The sequence below is a fragment of the Mustelus asterias genome, chromosome 4 (genome assembly GCF_964213995.1).
Source record: "Mustelus asterias chromosome 4, sMusAst1.hap1.1, whole genome shotgun sequence".
NCBI classification, from domain to species: Eukaryota; Metazoa; Chordata; class Chondrichthyes; order Carcharhiniformes; family Triakidae; genus Mustelus; species Mustelus asterias.
Window position 1 is genome coordinate 144,012,142 of NC_135804.1, and position 19,285 is coordinate 144,031,426.

The window sequence follows — 19,285 nt, forward strand, 5'->3', positions numbered from 1 at the left end:
GACCACTTCCATCTAGAAGGACAAGGGCAGCAGATAAATGGGAACACTAGCACCTGCTAGTTCCCCTCCAACCACTCACCATCCTGACTTGGAAATATAAACGGTGGTTCCTTCGCGGTCGCTGGGTCAAAATCATGGAATTCCCTCCCTACCGGCATTGTGGGTCAACCCACACATAGAGTCATAGAGGTTTACAACATGGAAACAGGCCCTTCAGCCCAACCTGTCCATGCCGCCCTTTTTTTTAAAACCCTAAGCTAGTCCCAATTACCCGCATTTGGCCCATATCCCTCTATACCCATCGTACCCAGTCACCGCCAATCTCTGCCACTCAGCCATGCCGACAATGTCCCTTTTTAATTTTTTTGAATTCATTATTGGGATCCAAGCTTAGTTGGCAAGGTGGGGGCCATTTACCTACTTGGATTGTTGTGGTCCATCTGATGCAGGCACATCCACAGTGATATTAGGCAAGAAGTTCTAAGATTTTGACCCTGTGGCTATGAATGAACGGCGATATAGTTCCAAAGCAGCATGATGCGTGAATTGGAGGTGAACAGGCAAGGTTGGAGGTGTTTCCATGTATCTGCCACCCTTGTCCATCGAGTTGGTAGAGGTCGCAGGTTTGAAAGGTGCTGCTGAAGGAGCCTTGACAAGTTGCTGCAGTGCATTTTTTAGATGGTACACATTTCTGCCACTGTGCACCAGAGGTGGAGGGAGTGAATATTGAAGGTGCTGGAGGGGTGCCAATCAAGTGGGCTGCTTTGTCCTGGGTGATGTCGAGCTTCTTGAGTGTTGTTGAAACTGCACTCATCCAGGCAAGCATAGAATATTCCATCACACTCCAGAATTGTAGATGGTGGACAAGCTTTAGGGAGTCAGGTGGCGAATTACTTGCCGCAGAATTCCCAGCCTCTGACCTGCTCTAGTAGCCATTTGACTTTCATTTATTTATTTATTAGTGTCACAAGTAGGCTTACATTAACACTGCAATTAAGTTACTGTGAAAATCCCCTAATCACCACACTCTGTTCGGGTACACTGAGGGAGAATTTAGCATGGCCAGTGCACCTAACCAGCATGTCTTTCAGACTGTGGGAGGAAATCAGAGCATCGGAGGAAACTCACACAGACATGGGGAGAACGTGCAGACTCCACACAGACAGTGACCCAAGCCGGGAATCGTACCCGGGTCCCTGGCGCTGTGAGGCAGCAGTGCCAACCGCTGTGCCACAGTGCTACCCAAATGGTCCAGTTAAGTTTGGACTTCAGCGTTGCTGACAAGCCATTTATGTAGCGTTTGTCTTTCTGAAGTCATCAACCGTATCAATCTCATCAACTCTCTCGGTTACCTAATCAAGAACTCAGCCAAGTTGGTTGAATACGATTTGCCTTTAACAAATCCATGCTAGCTTTCCTTAATTAATCCAGAATTGTCCAGGTGATTTGTTAATTTGGTCTCAGATTAACATTTCTGAAAACATATTTAGGCCCCAAGATTAAACTGACTGTTGCAATGTTCATTTGGTTTTTATAATAAGTTTCAAAATTAACTCAGGAGCCAACAGTAAGAGTTGACAGTCCAAGTCCAGTGGGGCGGCACGGTAGCACAGTGGTTAGCACTGCTGCTTCACAGCTCCAGGGACCTGGGTTCGATTCCCGGCTTGGGTCACTGTCTGTGTGGAGTTTGCACATTCTCCTCGTGTCTGCATGGGTTTCCTCCGGGTGCTCCGGTTTCCTCCCACAGTCCAAAGATGTGCGGGTTAGGTTGATTGGCCATGATAAAAATTGCCCTTAGTGTCCTGAGATGCATAGGTTAGAGGGATTAGTAGGTAAATATGTAGGGATATGGGAGTAGGGCCTGGGTGGGATTGTGGTCGGTGCAGACTCGATGGGCCGAATGGCCTCTTTCTGTACTGTAGGGTTTCTATGTCTCTATGACAGTCCAAGTCCTGCGGCATCTCTGATTCTGATTCTGTTCGTTTCTGATTGTTCTAAGCAAGATTGCCCTTGGCCACCAGTCATCACTGACCATTTCATTACACCGTTTGCTCTCACGCCAAATCCATTTATTAAAACGTAAACATTATTTCATTCTTTTAACTGTGAGGCTTTTCAACACAGCCAGTCCTCTAAGAGAGAAATTCCTTTTCAATTCAAGTATTGCGTGAAGTTTGCTGCTTTTATGCTACCATCTGTGAAGGTCTTGTGGTGCAGTGTGTAGCATCCCTGCCTTTGAGCCAGAAATTCCAGGTTCAAGTCCTGCCCCAGGGCCTGGTGGCCAAGTAAAGTGCATTCATAATGTGGCCTTGAATGTGTTAACTTGAAATTCCTTCCAGCACACCAGTGACTGGCTGTAAGAGTGGGAGCGACTCCTGGTCAGCCATGTTTGTTGTGGTGTGGTGCCCCTCAAACTATAAGCCACTGCTGACAGACTAGTTTAAACTTTATTTATTAGTGTCACAAGTAGGCTTACATTAACACTGCAATGAATTTACTGTGAAAATCCCCCAGTCGCCACATTCCGGCGCCTGTTCGGGTACACTGAGGGAGAATTTAGTATGGCCAAATCACTTAGCCAGCACGTCTTTCAGAATGTGGGAGGAAACTGGAGAACCAGGAGGAAACCCAAGCAGACATCGGGCGAACGTGTAGACTCCGCACAGACAGTGACCTAAGTCGGGAATCGAACCCGGGTCCCTGGCGCTGTGAAGCAGCAGTGCTAACCACTGTGCCGCCCTGTTCCAAGAATAACTACAGTAAGAGTTTTAACAACACCAGGTTAAAGTCCAACGGGTTTATTTGGTAGCAAATACCATTAGCTTTCGGAGCGCTGCTCCTTCATCAGATGGAGTGGAAATGTCCACTCCATCTGACGAAGGAGCAGCGCTCCGAAAGCTAATGGTATTTGCTACCAAATAAACCTGTTGGACTTTAACCTGGTGTTGTTAAAACTCTTACTGTGTTCACCCCAGTCCAACGCCGGCATCTCCACACCAAGAATAACTAGCCATGGAAAGTGATAACAGTTTGCTTTAGTGCACCACTGGGTGTGGAAAAAAATTGGAATGGAATACTACCATCCAAATTAGATAAACTGCACCGATGTTACTCATTCCCTTTAACTTAACTTAGAGTTCCAACTGCCGAAATCACCCTTTTGAAGACTATTTTCGAAACGCAAAGTAAAGTCACTGGGAGGGATTTGGGCAAGTCTGAAGCATGTCAGGCAGCCAGAATGCGCATTATATAATCTTGTTTGCCTGATGTTGGCAGCTGGAGAACACAAAAGACTGCTGTTTCCAAACCCTGGGTATGGGAGACGAGGCAAGAGCTTTGCAGCTCTGGAAATCGGAACAAATTATTTTTCTGAAGTGATTGAGCAGTCATTTCCTGCCAAGAGCACCTGACTACGATACACATGCCGTGAACCTGATTGAATTATTAATCTTGGCAACTCGTTGGTGAAGGATTCAGTGATTTGGTCACAAGTGCTACATCTACTGGGGAAAAGCTGAATAGCCACTTAACTGGATACCATCCAGGAGCAAGTGGAAAATACAGAAGCAAAAACACTGGCAGCACCAGAAATCGTGCAAGTCAGGCCGCATGTGTGGAGACAGAGAAACTGTTTGAGGTTGCTGATTTATCATCAAACATTAACTCTGTTCCTCTTCCCAGAGATGCTGCCTGTCTTGTTGAAGGTTTCCATTGTCATCTATTTTTATATTCCATTGCTGTTTGGTGATGCTAAAGTGATGCTATGAAGGGAGGATGGAGTTGTTTTCTTTCGAGCAAAGAAAGCTGAGGGGGGACCTGATCGAGGCGTACATAATTATGAGGGAGTTTGATAGGGTAGAAGGAAGAAACTTTTCCCCTTAGTAAAAGTGTCTATAACCCGGGGACACAGATTTAAGGTCAGGGGCAGGAGATGCTTTTATATCCGTTCATGGGATGTGGGTGTCGTTGGCTAGGCCAGCATTTATTTTCCATCCCCAAGGGCATTCAAGAGTTATAGAATCCTACAGTGAAGAAGGAAGCCATTCGGCCCATCGAGTCTGCACCAACCATAATACCATCCAGACCCTCTCCCATAACCCCATGCATTTACCCGAGCTATTCCCCCTGACACTAAGAGGCAATTTAGCATGACCAATCCACCCAACGCTCACATCTTCGGACTGTGGGAGGAAACCGGAGCACCCGGAGGAAACCCACGCAGACAAAGGGGAGAACGTGCAAACTCCACACAGACAGTGACTCAAGCCGGGAATCGAACCTGGATCCCTGGCACTGTGAAGGCAGCAGCACTAACCACTGTGCCGCCCACACAAGCCACAGCTCTGGAGTCACATGTAGGCCAGACCGGGTAAGGACGGCAGATTTCCTTCCCTAAAGGACATGAGTGAACCAGATGGGTTTTTACGATAATCAAAACATGTCATCAAATCATAATCAAATCATGGTCATCATTTGACTTTTAATTCCAGATTCTTTTCATTGATTCATATTTCACCATCTGCCAGGGTGGGATTCAAACCCAGGCCCCCCGAGGGTCTCTGAATTATTGGTCCAGTGACGATACCATTATGCCACCACCTTTCCTTAGAGGGGATTTGAGGGAAAGCTTTTTCATCCAGCGGGTGGTGGGAATCTGGAACTCACCATCTGAAAGGGTGGGAACCCCTGACATTTAAGAAGCATTTGGATGAGCGCTTGAAGCACCATAGCATACAAGGCTGTGGACCAAGTGCTAGAGAATGGGATTAGAATAGATAGGTGCTTAATGACTGGCACGGACACGATGAGGTGAAGGGCCTTTTTCTGTGCTGTAAAACGCAATGACTAAACTGACCTTGCAATTCCTCTTCGCAGGTGACTCCTGAATGAATGACATCACAAAAATAAAGACCCTAAATATTTACTGGCTGCCTGTACTGCTCTTTAAGCTAACAAGCTGAGAGAACTGTTGGCCAGACTGATCCTAGTCATCAAATTTGAGTTTAAGAGGTTTTGAGGCACGAATGCAAGTCCTGCGTTGGAAATGGATAATTCCCAAACAATTAGTCATCGAGCAATACTGCACGGAAACAGGCCCTTCTACCCAACCAGTCTGGGCCGACCATGGCGCCCTCTCAGCTAGTCCCAATTGCCCATGTTTGGCCCATGTCCCTCCAATCCTTTCCCATCCATGTACTTATCCACATGCTTTTTAAATGTTGTTGTTTGTACTTGGCTCAACCACTTTCTCTGGCAGCTCATTCCATATACACACCTCTGCGTGAAGAAGTTGCCCCTCAGGTCCCGTTTAAAATCTTTCCCCTCTCACCTTAAACCTGTGCCCTCTAGTTTTCCTTTCCCTGGGAAAAATACTATGGTCGTAATTTTACCGTCCCCGCCGCCACAGGAATCGGAGCGGGCGAGGGGCGGACCATGGAAAGATCAGTTGACCTCAGGCGGGATTTTACAGTTTCAGTAAAATCCCACCCTCTGTGCCTTGACAAAGAAACCTTGAAATAACAATCATTATAGAATGACATTGATTCTATTCTTGGCCACATGGACTGTCCTGGCAACACAATGGAACAAATTGGCTTTTCAGAACCATTTAATTAAAAGTGGACAAACTAAGAGCAGATTGGGTGAGAATAGTGCGTTTTCAAATTGTTTGCCAGATGACTGTTTAAATTGTGCTGATCTATTCCAATTCCTAAGGGCAATTTGAAATGAACATAACAAACCACAGAATTTTAATAATGATAGAAAATGGTTTATTTTTCCTTAGCCCAAATAGCATTCTTCTTTTAATCTGCCAACGGACTAAAATAAAAACTATCAAAGAACTGCTGCTTCCACTAGTCTTTGGAAAATTAGGTTTAACAATAGTTTAGGGAGTTGTCTTTATTCTTCATCCATTTTTGTACAAGATTTAATAACGGTTGAACTTTTATTTGAAAAGCAAACCGTAAAAATTATTAGGCGTATCTGATTTATTAAAGGAGGCAACAAGAAATTATTTTTACATGCCTGTTTATAACGAGCAATTGGAAAGGTTGAAAATGAAGCAAAATCAATGCATAGCAACACCACACTTCACTTTGCTTCAGGGAACTTTTCATGTCCAACAAGGGTGGCACAGTGGTTAGCACTGCTGTCTCACAACTCCAGGGGCCTGGGTTCAATTCCCGGCTTGGGTCACTGTCTGTGTGGAGATTGCACATTCTCCCCCTGTCTGTGTGGGTTTCCTCCGGGTGCTCCTCCCACAGTCCAAAAATGTACAGGTTAAATGCATTGGCTAAGTTGCCCCTTAGTGTCCCAGGGTGCGAGGATCAGAGGGATTAGTGGGGTAAATGTGTGTGGTTTTACGGGGATAGGGCCTGGGTGGGATTGTGCAGACGCGATGGGCCAAATGGACTCCTGCACTGTAATGATTCTACGAACTTAGACTCAAAAGAAGTAAAGTCTTCTCGTTCTCAACAAATGCAGGAATTACTTAATTCTCTCAACTCCTGGCAGTGAGGACATTTCATAACTGGCTATTTTTTTTATTCATTTGTGGGACATGGCCATCGCTGGCTGGCCAGCATTTATTACCCATCCCTAGTTACCTTTTGCAGGGCATTTGGGAGTCAACCACATTGCTGTGGCTCTGGAATCACATGTAGGCCAGACCAGGTAAGGATGGCAGATTTCCTTCCCTAAAGGACATTAGTGAACCAGACGGATTTTTCCAACAATCGACAATGGTCATCAGTAGATATTTTTTATTGAATTCAAATTCCACCACAGGATTCGAACCTGAGTCCCCAGAACATGAGCTGAGTTTCTGGATTAATAGTCATGCGATAATACCACTAGGCCATCTCCTCCCACAGAATCCCTACCATCCAGAGGAGGCCATTGGATCCATTGAGTCTGCACCGACCCTCTGCAGTGTATCTTATCCAGGCCCTCTCCCCATAACCCCACACATTAACCATGGCTAACCACTGTGCCACTGTGCTGCCCTGGGTAAGAATGTGGGGAATGAGTATTAATGTTGAAACTGGGGTTATTGCATTAGGTTAAGATACTCATTGAGTTGGGCATGTGCATTTTCAATAAGGGGATTTTGCTTATCATTTTACAATCGTCGGGACCAACGATAGTGTGGTTTGTGTAACAATAGCAATGTTAGCTGTTTGTGTGCTTTTTGCTACAGAACTTCTCTGAATAATTTTCCATGTATTGAATGACTGCCCTTCTCACGCTGAGATCTCATAGGTGGTGTTCTGGCTGACTGGGTCCGATCTTCACTGAGCCATAAGGTCTTCCGGTTGCACAGCCGAAGTGGACAGCTGGAGGTCCTCGTGGATGGCACCTACTTCATCTATAGTCAGGTAGAAGTGAGTACGGTCTTGTCCCTAATGACTAGCTGCTGGGACGTGGGGTAGGTGGGTCGTGAAGGGGTGTACGAGTGGTTACTGCTGGAATTCTGTTATCCAACTGCCCAAATCAGTAGCTCCTCAAGGCTGAGCTGTGATCAATTCAGAATAAGTACATCAGATCTTGTCAGATGCATCAACTTCGGACCGATGGTGGCTGTTGTGTTTCACACCAATTTCTACTTTTAGTTGTAGAAGAATTCAACAAAACATATTTATTCTCATTGGGAATTTTCCTGTCATGCCCGCCACGGGAATCGTAGCAGGTGGAGGGGCAGCGGATCATGCAAAGATCCGTTAACCTCGTCATAGGGCCCGATTGTACCATTTTGATTCTAAGTGTTGAATCTGGGAGTGTTCCAGATTTTACTTGTAACCTGTTCTCAGGCGCCCCCATACGCACTCTGCCTGAAAAAATAGCAGCGAATCTGAATCACGCTGCAGAAGCCTGTGGGCGGGGCTTATCGCACCCAAAACACTACAGCTCCGATTGGAGCCTCCATCTGCGCATGCGCAGTAAAAGAAAATTGAAAAACGCTCCCCTTCCACATCACTCCCGGGTCAGATAATGCCTCTCCCGTGGCCCCCACAGACATTGCACCACCCCCACAACATAACTGACCTACTTATCCACGACCTACTTATCCCCCCACCCCCCGACTACCCAAATCAATCTCTAAAGATTGCCACTCAAGTGGATAGAGCTGTGAAGAAGGCCTATAGTGTGTTAGCCTTTTTATTAACAGGGGGTTGGAGTTTAAGAGCCGTGGGGTTATGCTGCAACTGTACAGGACCTTGGTGAGACCACATTTGGAATATTGTGTGCAGTTCTGGTCACCTCACTATAAGAAGGATGTGGAAGCACTGGAAAGAGTGCAGAGGAGATTTACCAGGATGCTGCCTGGTTTGGAGGGTAGGTCTTATGAGGAAAGGTTGAGGGAGCTAGGGCTGTTCTCTCTGGAGCGGAGGAGGCTGAGGGGAGACTTAATAGAGGTTTATAAAATGATGAAGGGGATAGATAGAGTGAACATTCAAAGACTATTTCCTCGGGTGGATGGAGCTATTACAAGGGGGCATAACTATAGGGTTCATGGTGGGAGATATAGGAAGGATATCAGAGGTAGGTTCTTTACGCAGAGAGTGGTTGGGGTGTGGAATGGACTGCCTGCAGTGAAAGTGGAGTCAGACACTTTAGGAACATTTAAGCGGTTATTGGATCGGCACATGGAGCACACCAGGATGATATGGAGTGGGATAGCTTGATCTTGGTTTCAGATAAAGCTCGGCACAACATCGTGGGCCGAAGGGCCTGTTCTGTGCTGTACTGTTCTATATTCTATGTTCTATCCCACTGGGGGCACCAAGGTACGTATAGCCCCTGGTAAGAGGGGCATTACCTGGCCGTGCCCTGACACTGCCCTTGGCACAGGTTAACACTGTTGGGGAGAGAGTGCCCCTGAGTCTGCAGTAGTTGTGGAGGGGGGTGCAATGTTGGCATTATGGTAGGAGGGGCAAGTAGATCCCCGTTGCTTGTGTTGGAGGTGGGGCCTGGAGCTTGTCAGGGCGTTTCTTCATGTCCATTGGCAAGGGGTGGTCTGGGGAGGGGGATTTACTTTCTATGCTGATCGGGGCACCTTTTAAAAATGGCGCTGAGTTCCCTGTGGAGCCGGCCTTTCCAGCTCTATCTCTATCAGGCCCACCCCACCAGACTGATGGTGAAAACCACGCCCACTCCTTTTTCAGAGTGCCAGAAAATATGTTCTAAAAACTCAGCTGTGCAACTGGAGAGATAGTTTAGTTTATTTATTAGTGTCACAAGTAGGCTTACATTAACACTGCAATGAAGAGACTGTGAAAACCCCCTAGTCGCCACACTCCAGTGCCTATTCAGGTACACTGAGGGTGAATTTAGCATGGCCAATGCACCCAATCAGCACGGTTTTTGGACTGTGGGAGGAAACCGGTGAACCCGTGGGAAACCCACGCAGACTTAGGGAGAACGTGCAGATTCCGCACAGACAGTGACTCAAGCCAGGAATTGAACCCAGGCCCCTGGCACTGTGAGACATCGGTGCTAACCACTGTGCCACCGTGCCGCCCATGCACTGGTTTTCAGTCAGAGTCTGACACTCTGGAAAAAATATGGGGAAGTTCCACCCATTGTGTCCCCTTATTGAAGGAAATAAGTTATTGCCACAGAGGCAGTGGTTAATAAAGGATCATTACATTAATTCGTGGCGTGCAGGGCTTACCCTGCGAGAGAAGATTAAAATGACTGGTCCTTTCTTCTCCAGTTCGGAAGAATGACAAGTGATTTCATTCAAACATGCAGAATTCTTAGAGTTCATCAGGGTAGATGCAGGAAGGATGTTTCCCTAGGCTGGGGTGTCGAGAACCAGTGGACACACTTCTTAATAAGAGGCAGGCCATTTAGGACTGAGATGAGATGGAATTTATTCACGCAGTGGGTGGCAAATATTTGGAATTCCCTGCCCCAGGAGTGGCACAGTAGCACAGTGGTTAGCACTGCTGCCTCTCAACACCAGGGATTCGGGTTCGATTCCCGGCTCGGGTCACTGTCTGTGTGGAGTTTGCACGTTCTCCCCGTGTCTGCGTGGGTTTCCTCCGGGCACTCCAGTTTCCTCCCACAGTCCAAAGATGTGTGGGTTAGATGGGTTGGCCATGCTAGATTGCCCCTTAGTGTCAGGGAGATTAGCTAGGGTAAGTGCATGGGGCTATGGTGATAGGGCCTGGATGGGATTGTGGTCAGTGCAGACTTGATGGGCTGAATGGCCTCCTTCTGCACTGTAGGGATTCTATGATTCTATGGACGCTCTAATCATTGAGTACATTCAAGACTGAGGTTGATAGATTTGTACACATTAAGAACATCAGGAGATATGGGGATAATGCAGGGAAATGGTGTAGCAATAGAAGGTCAACCATGGTCTCCTTGAATAATTGAGCATGGTCAAAGGGCTGAATGGCCTACTCTTCCTCCTATTTCTTCTATTCTTATCACGATTGACACAAAGTTATTACTCCAGATTTATTTAGTTAACGGAATCTAAGATCCCCAGTTACTCATGGTGGGATTTGAACTTGTGCCTCCAGAACATTGGTCCAGGCTAGTTCAATAATATTAGCATGATGCTACCACTGAAATGCAGCCACTATTGTTCACTTTGACAGTTAGTTGACACAGGGTAAGTTCTCACAAACAGCCCAGGAACAAATCACTAGATTGTCGAACTTTTGTATCGTTGGTTGACAATGAGTCAATCATAGGCGGCATGGTGGCACAGTGGTCAGCACTGCTACCTCATAGCGCCAGGGACCCAGATTCATTTCTGGCCTCTGGTCATTGTCTGTGTTGAGTTTGCACGTTCTCCCCCTGTCTGCGTGGGTTTCCTCCGGGTGCTCCGGTTTCTTCCCACAGTCCAAAGATGTGCAGGTTAGGTGGATTGGTCATGATAAATTGTCCCTTAGTGTCGGGGGGACTAGCAGGGTAAATATGTGGGGCTAAGGGGATAGGGCCTGGGTGGGATTGTTGTCAGTACAGGCTCGATGGGCCGAATGGCCTTCTTCTGCACTGTAGGGATTCTATGAATCTATAAATGACAACTGCCTTGGAATCTTTGATGTTGAGAGGTGAATCTTTGGAAAACACCTTGTGCAAAAGGTAATGGCCAGAATTTTCCAGCCATTCACACCGGTGGGATTCTCTGGTCCTGCTACAGTGAACGGCCAGAAAATTCCAGCCAACATCTCTCGCAATGCAACACTCGGTTAAAAATGAGCAAAATGCCAATTTAAATAATGTGCTCAAGCTTCAAGTGGGACCTGAACCTCTTCAACTTGGAACTGAAAACCAAGCTGACACAATACAGCCACGTGCATTTCGTACAATTGTGAAGCAGCACCCATTGTACAGGACACTGTATATGAATATGCACGGTATGGTGGCATAGTGGTTAGCACTGCTGCCTCACAGGGCCAAGGACCCGGGTTCGATTCCCAGCTCGGGTCACTGTCTGTGCGGAGTCTGCATGTTCTCCCTGTGTCTGCGTGGGTTTCCTCCGGGTGCTCCGGTTTCCTCCCACAGTCCAAAGATGTGCAGGTTGGGTTGATTGACCACACTAAATTGCCCCTTAGTGTCAGGGGGTCTCGCTAGGATAAATGCATGGGGTTACGGGGATAGGGTCTGGCTGGGATTGTGGTCAGTGCAGATTCGATGGGCTGAATGACCTCCTTCTACACTGTAGAGATTCTATGATTTATGAGGATACAGGATATAAGCAATGCATTCATAAACAAGACTTGCAGTTGTAGATTGCAAAATCACATCCCTTAAATCTCAAAGTAACTGGACTGATAATTATGCAGTGCAGACACTATTGTTGTGAGGACAGCACAATATAAGTGCCCAGTAAAACTGCAATGGATCATAAAACCATGACTCAACTGGCTTCCTGAAATGACCTCTTTTATAGAGGAGCCTAAGCAGCTTGCCTGAACTGCACTTGTTTTGTTGGAGAGCAGGGAGAAACTAAAGCTCATGTTTTAAAATGAGAAACAGATGCCCCTTGAATAGGAGGCAGTTAGTGATGAAAATAATGCGGCTAATGGGGAACAACTTCCAACTCATTACCCGGATCACCTGTCAATGGTGCTGATCTTGGACCCCATCAGAAACTGGACAGAATCCAGAAACATCTTCAAAAGGATCAAAATGATCTTCCAGCAGGTCACCTAAACACAATTCAAACTGTACCTTTGCTGAAGGTATGTGTTGTTTGAAAGAAGGTAGCTTTCCCACCTGAGTCAGCAGCTGGTGGATGAGAGAGTGTCACAGGAAAACCTGACCAACTTTCAGTTTCAGCTTCCTCGGTGAAATTGGCCGATAGATCAACAGAAATGACTTTTTAATGCTCTTTCGGAGAAAAAAAAACATGCCAAAAGAATTGGAAGTGATTTAATTTCCTTAATACCACGGCAGCTATTCTCAAGCGTGCCAAACTAAGCTTAAGCATGGCCTGACCATCGCTTCAAAAAAGGCTTCCTGACCCAGAAGCCCTGAATGTAAGACTCTGGTCTGAGGCAACAAGTTGCTAGATGGGCTTGTCTCACATTGTCTGTACCTTTAAGACTTGATTACCTGTAAAGACTCGCATTCCACCCATTATTTTGTAAATTGAGTTTGTGTGTCTGTATATGCCCTGTTTGTGAACACAAGTCCTCACTCACCTGATGAAGGAGCAGCACTCCGAAAGCTTGTGCTGCCAAATAAACCTGTTGGACTTTAACTTGGTGTTGTGAGACTTCTTACTGTGCCCACCCCAGTCAAGTAATTGTGCTTACCCGTACTCACTTACCTTGAGTCCATGAGCTGATTATGTTATATGTTGTATGTTTGGTTGTGACTGGCTAAGGAACGGTTTCTGAGAGATAGGTATAACTGCTTTTTGCTGGATAAATATATCTATATACAAATATACTTGAAAGTGTTACTCAGTCGAAGCCACGAGCATTCTCTCTCTCGACTCTTTGTCATGTGTCTCTTACATCATCATATGGGCGGTACTGTTTCTCTTATCCCACACATTAACCCTTTCAACCCTGATCACCTTAATATTACAACTTCCATCCAAGTCCTTGCCCATTTATATTTATATACAACCCCAGCTCCCCCCAATTCCCTGATTCCATACATACAATCGGTCAGGAGGCTTCACGCCTCGACCTGATTGTGTTCCTGTTGGACTTTTTTTTTGATTGGTTGGCTTTCGGTGAGAGTTGCTGTATCTGGCACCTTGGCAGTTTGTAGCTCAACGTTCTGTTCTTCCAAGTGTATGACCGATGGTTCTCTTTGAGGACTGAGGATATGACTTCTCCTGTTCCTTCTTATAGTACGTTCTAAAGGATGTACTAAATAGGATCTCTGTTGATTGTTATCCCTTTGGACAATTACTCATTTTCTATCTTGGTCTCTGATCTGGATCTTTCTCTTTTTCCTGTTCTATTTCCTTTGATCCCTTGTTTCTCTTCACTGGGTTTTGTGTGTTTCGCTCTTTCTTTGAATTATATGTTCACTCTCCTCGTCTGTTGAGCTAACCCTGGTTCCCTTTGATGGTTTTGGCTGTCTTTCTTCAGTTCTGCAGTGATGGTTCTTCATAGCCTCTTGTTTATGAATTCTTTTATGTCTTCGAACTTCAAGAATTATTTAGGTAGAACGTGAAGCCACTTGATCAACATCTTGCTTCCTCTAAAATTCCAGTAATCCTGTTGTAGCAGTGTCTTCCAGCATGGAAGAGGTGCACATTGTATACTTTGGTTCTGTCTCTAGTATTGGAATTGTTTGACTGCTAGCATCCTGGAACACCACTTTTACTGGATGAATAGATGCAGATGCACTTACAAAGAGATTAGAACTGTTGGATATATGTGGTGTTGTACCAGTATATTCTATCACTTGAGTTTTGTCTTTCAGCTTCTCAACAGAACCACAAAGTGGTTCACTACATCTTTGGGAGAACAAGGTTACTCTTTCCCTCCTTTACATCCTCCTGGAAAAGGGCTGGACTCAGCCTCTGTGAAGTGTCAAAAAATCAGCGCTGAAGTCCCAGTCGGGATCTTCAGTGCAGTTGGATAGTTTGAGGGGCTCAGAATTAATGTGACCCTTGAATGTCTGTTGATTGACATCTTCAACTGTCTTGATGAAGTTGAGGACTACACAGGTGTTTTGGACTAAAAGAAAGAATCCCTGATTGTGAAGGACTTGGACAGGATTTTATGGCCTCACTCGACCCGAGACTGGAAAATCCCTCCCAAGGTCAACAGAGCTTCGCATTGTCTGTCCCTCGCCCGCTCAGATTCCCATCGCGGGCAGGGTGGTAGAATTCCGGTGCATGTTTCTAATATCTGTTGCTCCTTATACTGGGGTGTTGCCTGCAATGTTACCTTGACTTGTACTTTGATCATAACTGGGTTTCAGTTGGCTTCAGGCATTCTGTTACTAGCCACTTTCTTTGGTAAGCCCATTACACATGTTCCTGTATTCAGTTTGAAATTAGTTATATTTCCATTGATATCAATATCTGCATTTCACAATGCATATCTGGAGCCTTTGATCTCACCCAGGAAACATTTTTGTTCCTCTACTTGTTGAGATTCATCAATTTAATTGATGGCCTTGAATGGGAAGATTCTCTCGTTAACCTCTGTCTATTTAGAGGTTGTAGTTCTGCATACCTTAACAAACTATCCAAACCTTTATCAGTGAAAGCATTCTGCAGTGCTTCCAGAACATAGTTCACGTCTGTAGGGCTTTTTAATGCTATAGTGCTAGCCTGGTTTGATGGAGTCTTGAACCTTTGCTCCACATGATGTCTTCTTCCCTGGAATGCCTTGGATATTCTTTGGTTTAACAAATTGTACCCTCATTGGGTGATTTCTGAACCAAGGTTTTTCTTCATCTCTGCGTGCGGCCCTATCCTGTTTGTCCCACCAACTGTATCGCTTTTGTTAAGATTAAGGCCGATATTCTCCAGTCATTCACGCCTTGCTGCTACTGTAAGCAAACACAGAGAATTTGGCGCTCAGCCAAAACTCTGTTCACTGGACTGGGAGCAGAGAATCCCGCTGACATGAATAGCCAGAGAATCCCACCCTAAGTCTTCCTTGGATTACTGTAGGTCAGATAAGGTGTCATCAGTAACACTGACTACAATGCAGTCTCATATTTATTCTGTTTTAGGTTTCCATATTCGCAACCTTCAACCAGTCAATACAGGTCATTGATAAAGCATTGTCTGGTTATGGACCTTTTTGTTAAATTTGCCCCTTATTTCTCCTTAAATTGAAAGGTAACTAATGCTTCTTCCAATTTCTATTGTCTCATTGAGGCCTTGTCTTGCAATAACATCACAATGGCTCTAATAGAGTGCAGCAACATATTGACTTGTTCAGTCTCAGGCTTATTGTCCAATCCTGAATTAATTTGAAATTTAAAAAAAATCTTTTCCTCCATAGCGCCCAATCCAGAGTTTGATTTGGTCATTCCATAGGCCCCAATTCCTCAGATAATGTGAATTGGAATCCATTGCTACTATCTGATTTGCCTTCACTTGGTAAACTTCTCTTGCAGTAATGCAGTGACTGACCCTTCTTGGTATTTACTTCTTGAACTTCACAGAGTTCATAAAACTATTTCCTGATATCACTATTGAACTCTGTTCACTGCTCTACTCCTGCTGGAGAACCTTATCTATGCAGCCAATATCTTTCTCAACTGCTGCCTCGTGACTGCCATGTGTAATGACACCCAATCTTGGGCTGCGGGTTGTATGGAAACCTGCACTTGCAAGGAATGGAATTTTCCCAGCATTTCCTGCTTACTGTGCCTGTTAATCTGAAGATTTGTACCCTTTTCCAGTGAGGATCGTCCGTGTTCCCTGATTGCTGCTAGGTTCTCTGACTGTTGAATGGTCCACAGATTGATAAGGAAGGAAAAGTTAGAGTACGAGAGAAAGCTTGCTAGAAATGTGAAGATAGATTGTAAGAGTTTCTATAGTTGTTTAAAAAAGAGCGAATAAAGTGAATGTTGGTCCTATATAATGTGAGTCTGGGGTAAATAAGGAAACGGCAGATGAATTGAACAGGAATTTTGCATCTGTCTTCACTAGAGTGGATGGAAATAACATTCCTGAAATCAATCAGGAAATGGAAGGGATAGCTCAGGAAAGTTACAGTCACCTGAGAAGTGATATTAAGCAAATTGTAGGAGCTGCGGCCTGACAAACGCCTGGATCCTGATGGAGATCATCCAAGGGTCTTAAAAGAAGTGGCGAGTGAGATCGATGATGCATTGATTTTAATTTTACAAAACTCCCTAGATTCAGGAAGGTTCATTTAGCTTGGAAAATAGTAAATGTATCCCCTTTATTCAAAAAGTGAGGGAGACAGAACAACAGGCCGGTTAGCCTAGCATCTGTTATGGGGAAATGTTAGGAGCTATTATTAAATCTGTTATATCAGGGCACTTGGAAAAAAAATCAGGGCAATCAGGCAGACTCAACATGGTTTAGTAGAAGCGAAATCATTTTTAATCAATTTATTGAAGTAACATGAGCTGTGATTAAAGGGGAACTGGCTGATGCACTGTACATAGATTTCCTGAGGGTACTTGATGAGTTGCCACGTCAAAGATTTTGCAGAATATGAAAGCATATGGCTGCCATAAATAGATTGATTAGCTAACAGGAAACACAGGGTCGGCATAAATGGGTCTTTTTTTGGTTGGCAAGACGTAATGACTGGTTAGCTTCAGCTTGTCTAAGTGCCCAGCTGTAAGCTCTCCGGTGGCCCCATGACAGATGTCAAACTAACTGGCCAGTAGTTTCTTGTTTTCTGCCTCCCTTCCTTCTTGAATAGTTATATTTGCTCTTTTCCAGTCTGTGGGAACTTTTCAACAATTCAAACGAATTTTGGAAAATTAACACTAATGGGACGGCACAGTGGTTAACACTGTCGCCTCACAGTGCCAGGAACCCGGGTGCGATTCCCACCTTGGGTCACTGTCTGTGTGGAGTCTGCACGTTTTCCCCATGTCTGCGTGGGTTTTCTCTGGTTTCTTCCCACACTCCGAAAGATGTGCTGGGGTTAGGTGCATTGGCTATGATAAATTCTCCCTCAGTGTACCCGAACAGGCACCAAAGTGTGGCGACGAGAGAATTTTCACAGTAACTTCATTGCAGTGTTAATGTAAGCCTGCTTGTGACACTAATAAGTAAACATCAGCTTCCTCTTAGACCAACGGATGAAATCCCTCTGGACCAAGTCTGCAACTTCATCAGTTTGTTCATTACAGCTTCTTAGTGATTGTAATTCCACCAAGTTCCTCTCTCCCCTCCACCGCCCAATTTACAGCTATTACTGGAATGTTTCATGTATCCTCTATAGCGTTCATTTCAACTGCCATTTCCTTATTATCGACTATTGACTCCCCATCCTTACTCTCTAGAGGACCAACACTCACTTTACTTACTCTTTTGCTGTTTAAATATCTGTAGAAACTCTTGCTATCTGTTTTTACATTCCTAGCCTTCTTCGTCTCATACTCTTAAGTTTTTCTCCTGATTAACCTTTTAATCATTCTCTGCTGTTCTTTATATTCTAAACAAGCATCTAACCTATCCCTGATCTTTGTACATGCTTTTTGCTTAAATTTGATGCTTTCTTTAACTTCTTTAGTTGACCATGGAAGGTGACTCCTTTTAGAGTTTTTCTTTATAGCAGGAAAACACTTATTCTGAGTGTTCTGAAATATCCCTTTCAGTGGTTGCCATTGCTCTATTGATCTATCCCCTGGTCTAGTATTCCAGTGTATTCACTGCATCTAGCTTTCATGCCCACATAGTTGTCCTTATTTGACAATATAGTTTTAGACCCACTCTTTTCTCTTTCAAACTGGATGTAAAATTCAATCATATTGTGGTCACTGCTATCTAAGGCTGCCTTTACTCTGAGGTTATTAATTAATCCTGTCCCATTACACAAAACCACGTCTGATATAACTTGCTCTCTGGTTGGTTCCACAACGTGCTGCTTGAAGAAGCTCAAAAAAAGCTTTCTAAGAACTCCTCTTCCAGGCTACTATTACCAATCTGATTTTCCAGTTTGCTGTTTGTAATATATATAAATGATTTGGAGGAAAATGTAACTGGATTGATTGGTAAGTTTGCGGACGACACAAAGGTTGGTGGATTTGCGGATAGTGATGAGGGTCATCAGAGGATACAGAAGGTATAGAGATCAGTTGGAGACTTGGGCGGAGAGATGGCAGATGGTGTTTAATCCGGACAAATGTGAGATAATGCATTTTGGAAGGTCTGATACAAATAGGAAATAGACAGTAAATGGCAGAACCCTTAAGAGTATTGATAGGCAAAGGGATCTGGGTGTACAGGTACAAAGGTCACTGAAAGTGGCAATGTAGGTAGAGAAGGTAGTCAAAAAGGCATACAGCATGCTTGCCTTCATCAGCCAGGGTATTGAGTTTAAAAATTGGCAAGCCATGTTGCAGCTTTATAGAACCCTAGTTAAGCTGCATTTGGAATATAGTGTTCAATTCTGGTCGCCACACGACCAGAAAGATGTGGAGATTTTGGAGAGGGTACAGAAAAGATTTACCAGGACGTTGCCTGGTATGGAGGGCATTAGCTATGAAGAGAGTTGGAGAAACTTGGTTTGTTCTCACTGGAGCGACGCAGGTAGAGGGGAGACCTGATAGAAGTCTACAAGATTATGAGAGGCATGGACAGAGTGGACAGTCAGAAGCTTTTTCCCAGGGTGGAAGAGTCAATTACTAGGGGGCATAGGTTTAAGGTGCGAGGGGCAAGGTTTAAAGGAGATGTTCGAGGCAGTTTTTTTACACAGAGAGTAGTGGGTGCCTGGAACTCGTTGCCGGGGGAGGTAGTGGAAGCGGATATGGTAGTGATGTTTAAGGAGCGTCTTGACAAGTACATGAATAGGATGGGAATAGAGGGATATGGTCCCCGGAAGGGTAGGGGGTTTTAGTTCAGTCGGGCAGCATGGTCGGTGCATGGTTGGAGGGCCGAAGGGCCCGTTCCTGTGCTGTAATTTTCTTTGTTCTTTGTTCTATATGTAGATTAAAGTCACCCAGGATTATTGCTGTTCCTCAATCGCAAGCAGCCAATATTTTTTCTTGTATGTTTTGTCCCACATTGTTATTACTGTTCTGGGGCCTGGAAACCACCCCCACTCGTGACTTCTTTCCCCTACTATTCCTATACTATACCCAAACCAATTCCACATCCTGATCTCCTGAACCAAGATCATCT

At 44.9% G+C, this 19,285-nt stretch overlaps 1 protein-coding gene across 3 annotated transcripts in view; it reads left to right on the top strand.

Annotated features, from left to right (window-relative positions):
• Positions 1 to 19,285, top strand: part of eda (ectodysplasin A) — a 229,341-nt gene that overhangs the window by 203,056 nt on the left and 7,000 nt on the right. For 2 of the 3 annotated variants that reach the window (XM_078211878.1, XM_078211880.1), the window contains exon 7: positions 7,255 to 7,385. In XM_078211878.1, the coding sequence (XP_078068004.1) occupies positions 7,255 to 7,385 (131 nt within the window). The remainder of the gene's footprint in view (positions 1 to 7,254; positions 7,386 to 19,285) is intronic. The other variant, XM_078211879.1, reaches the window with a different exon arrangement.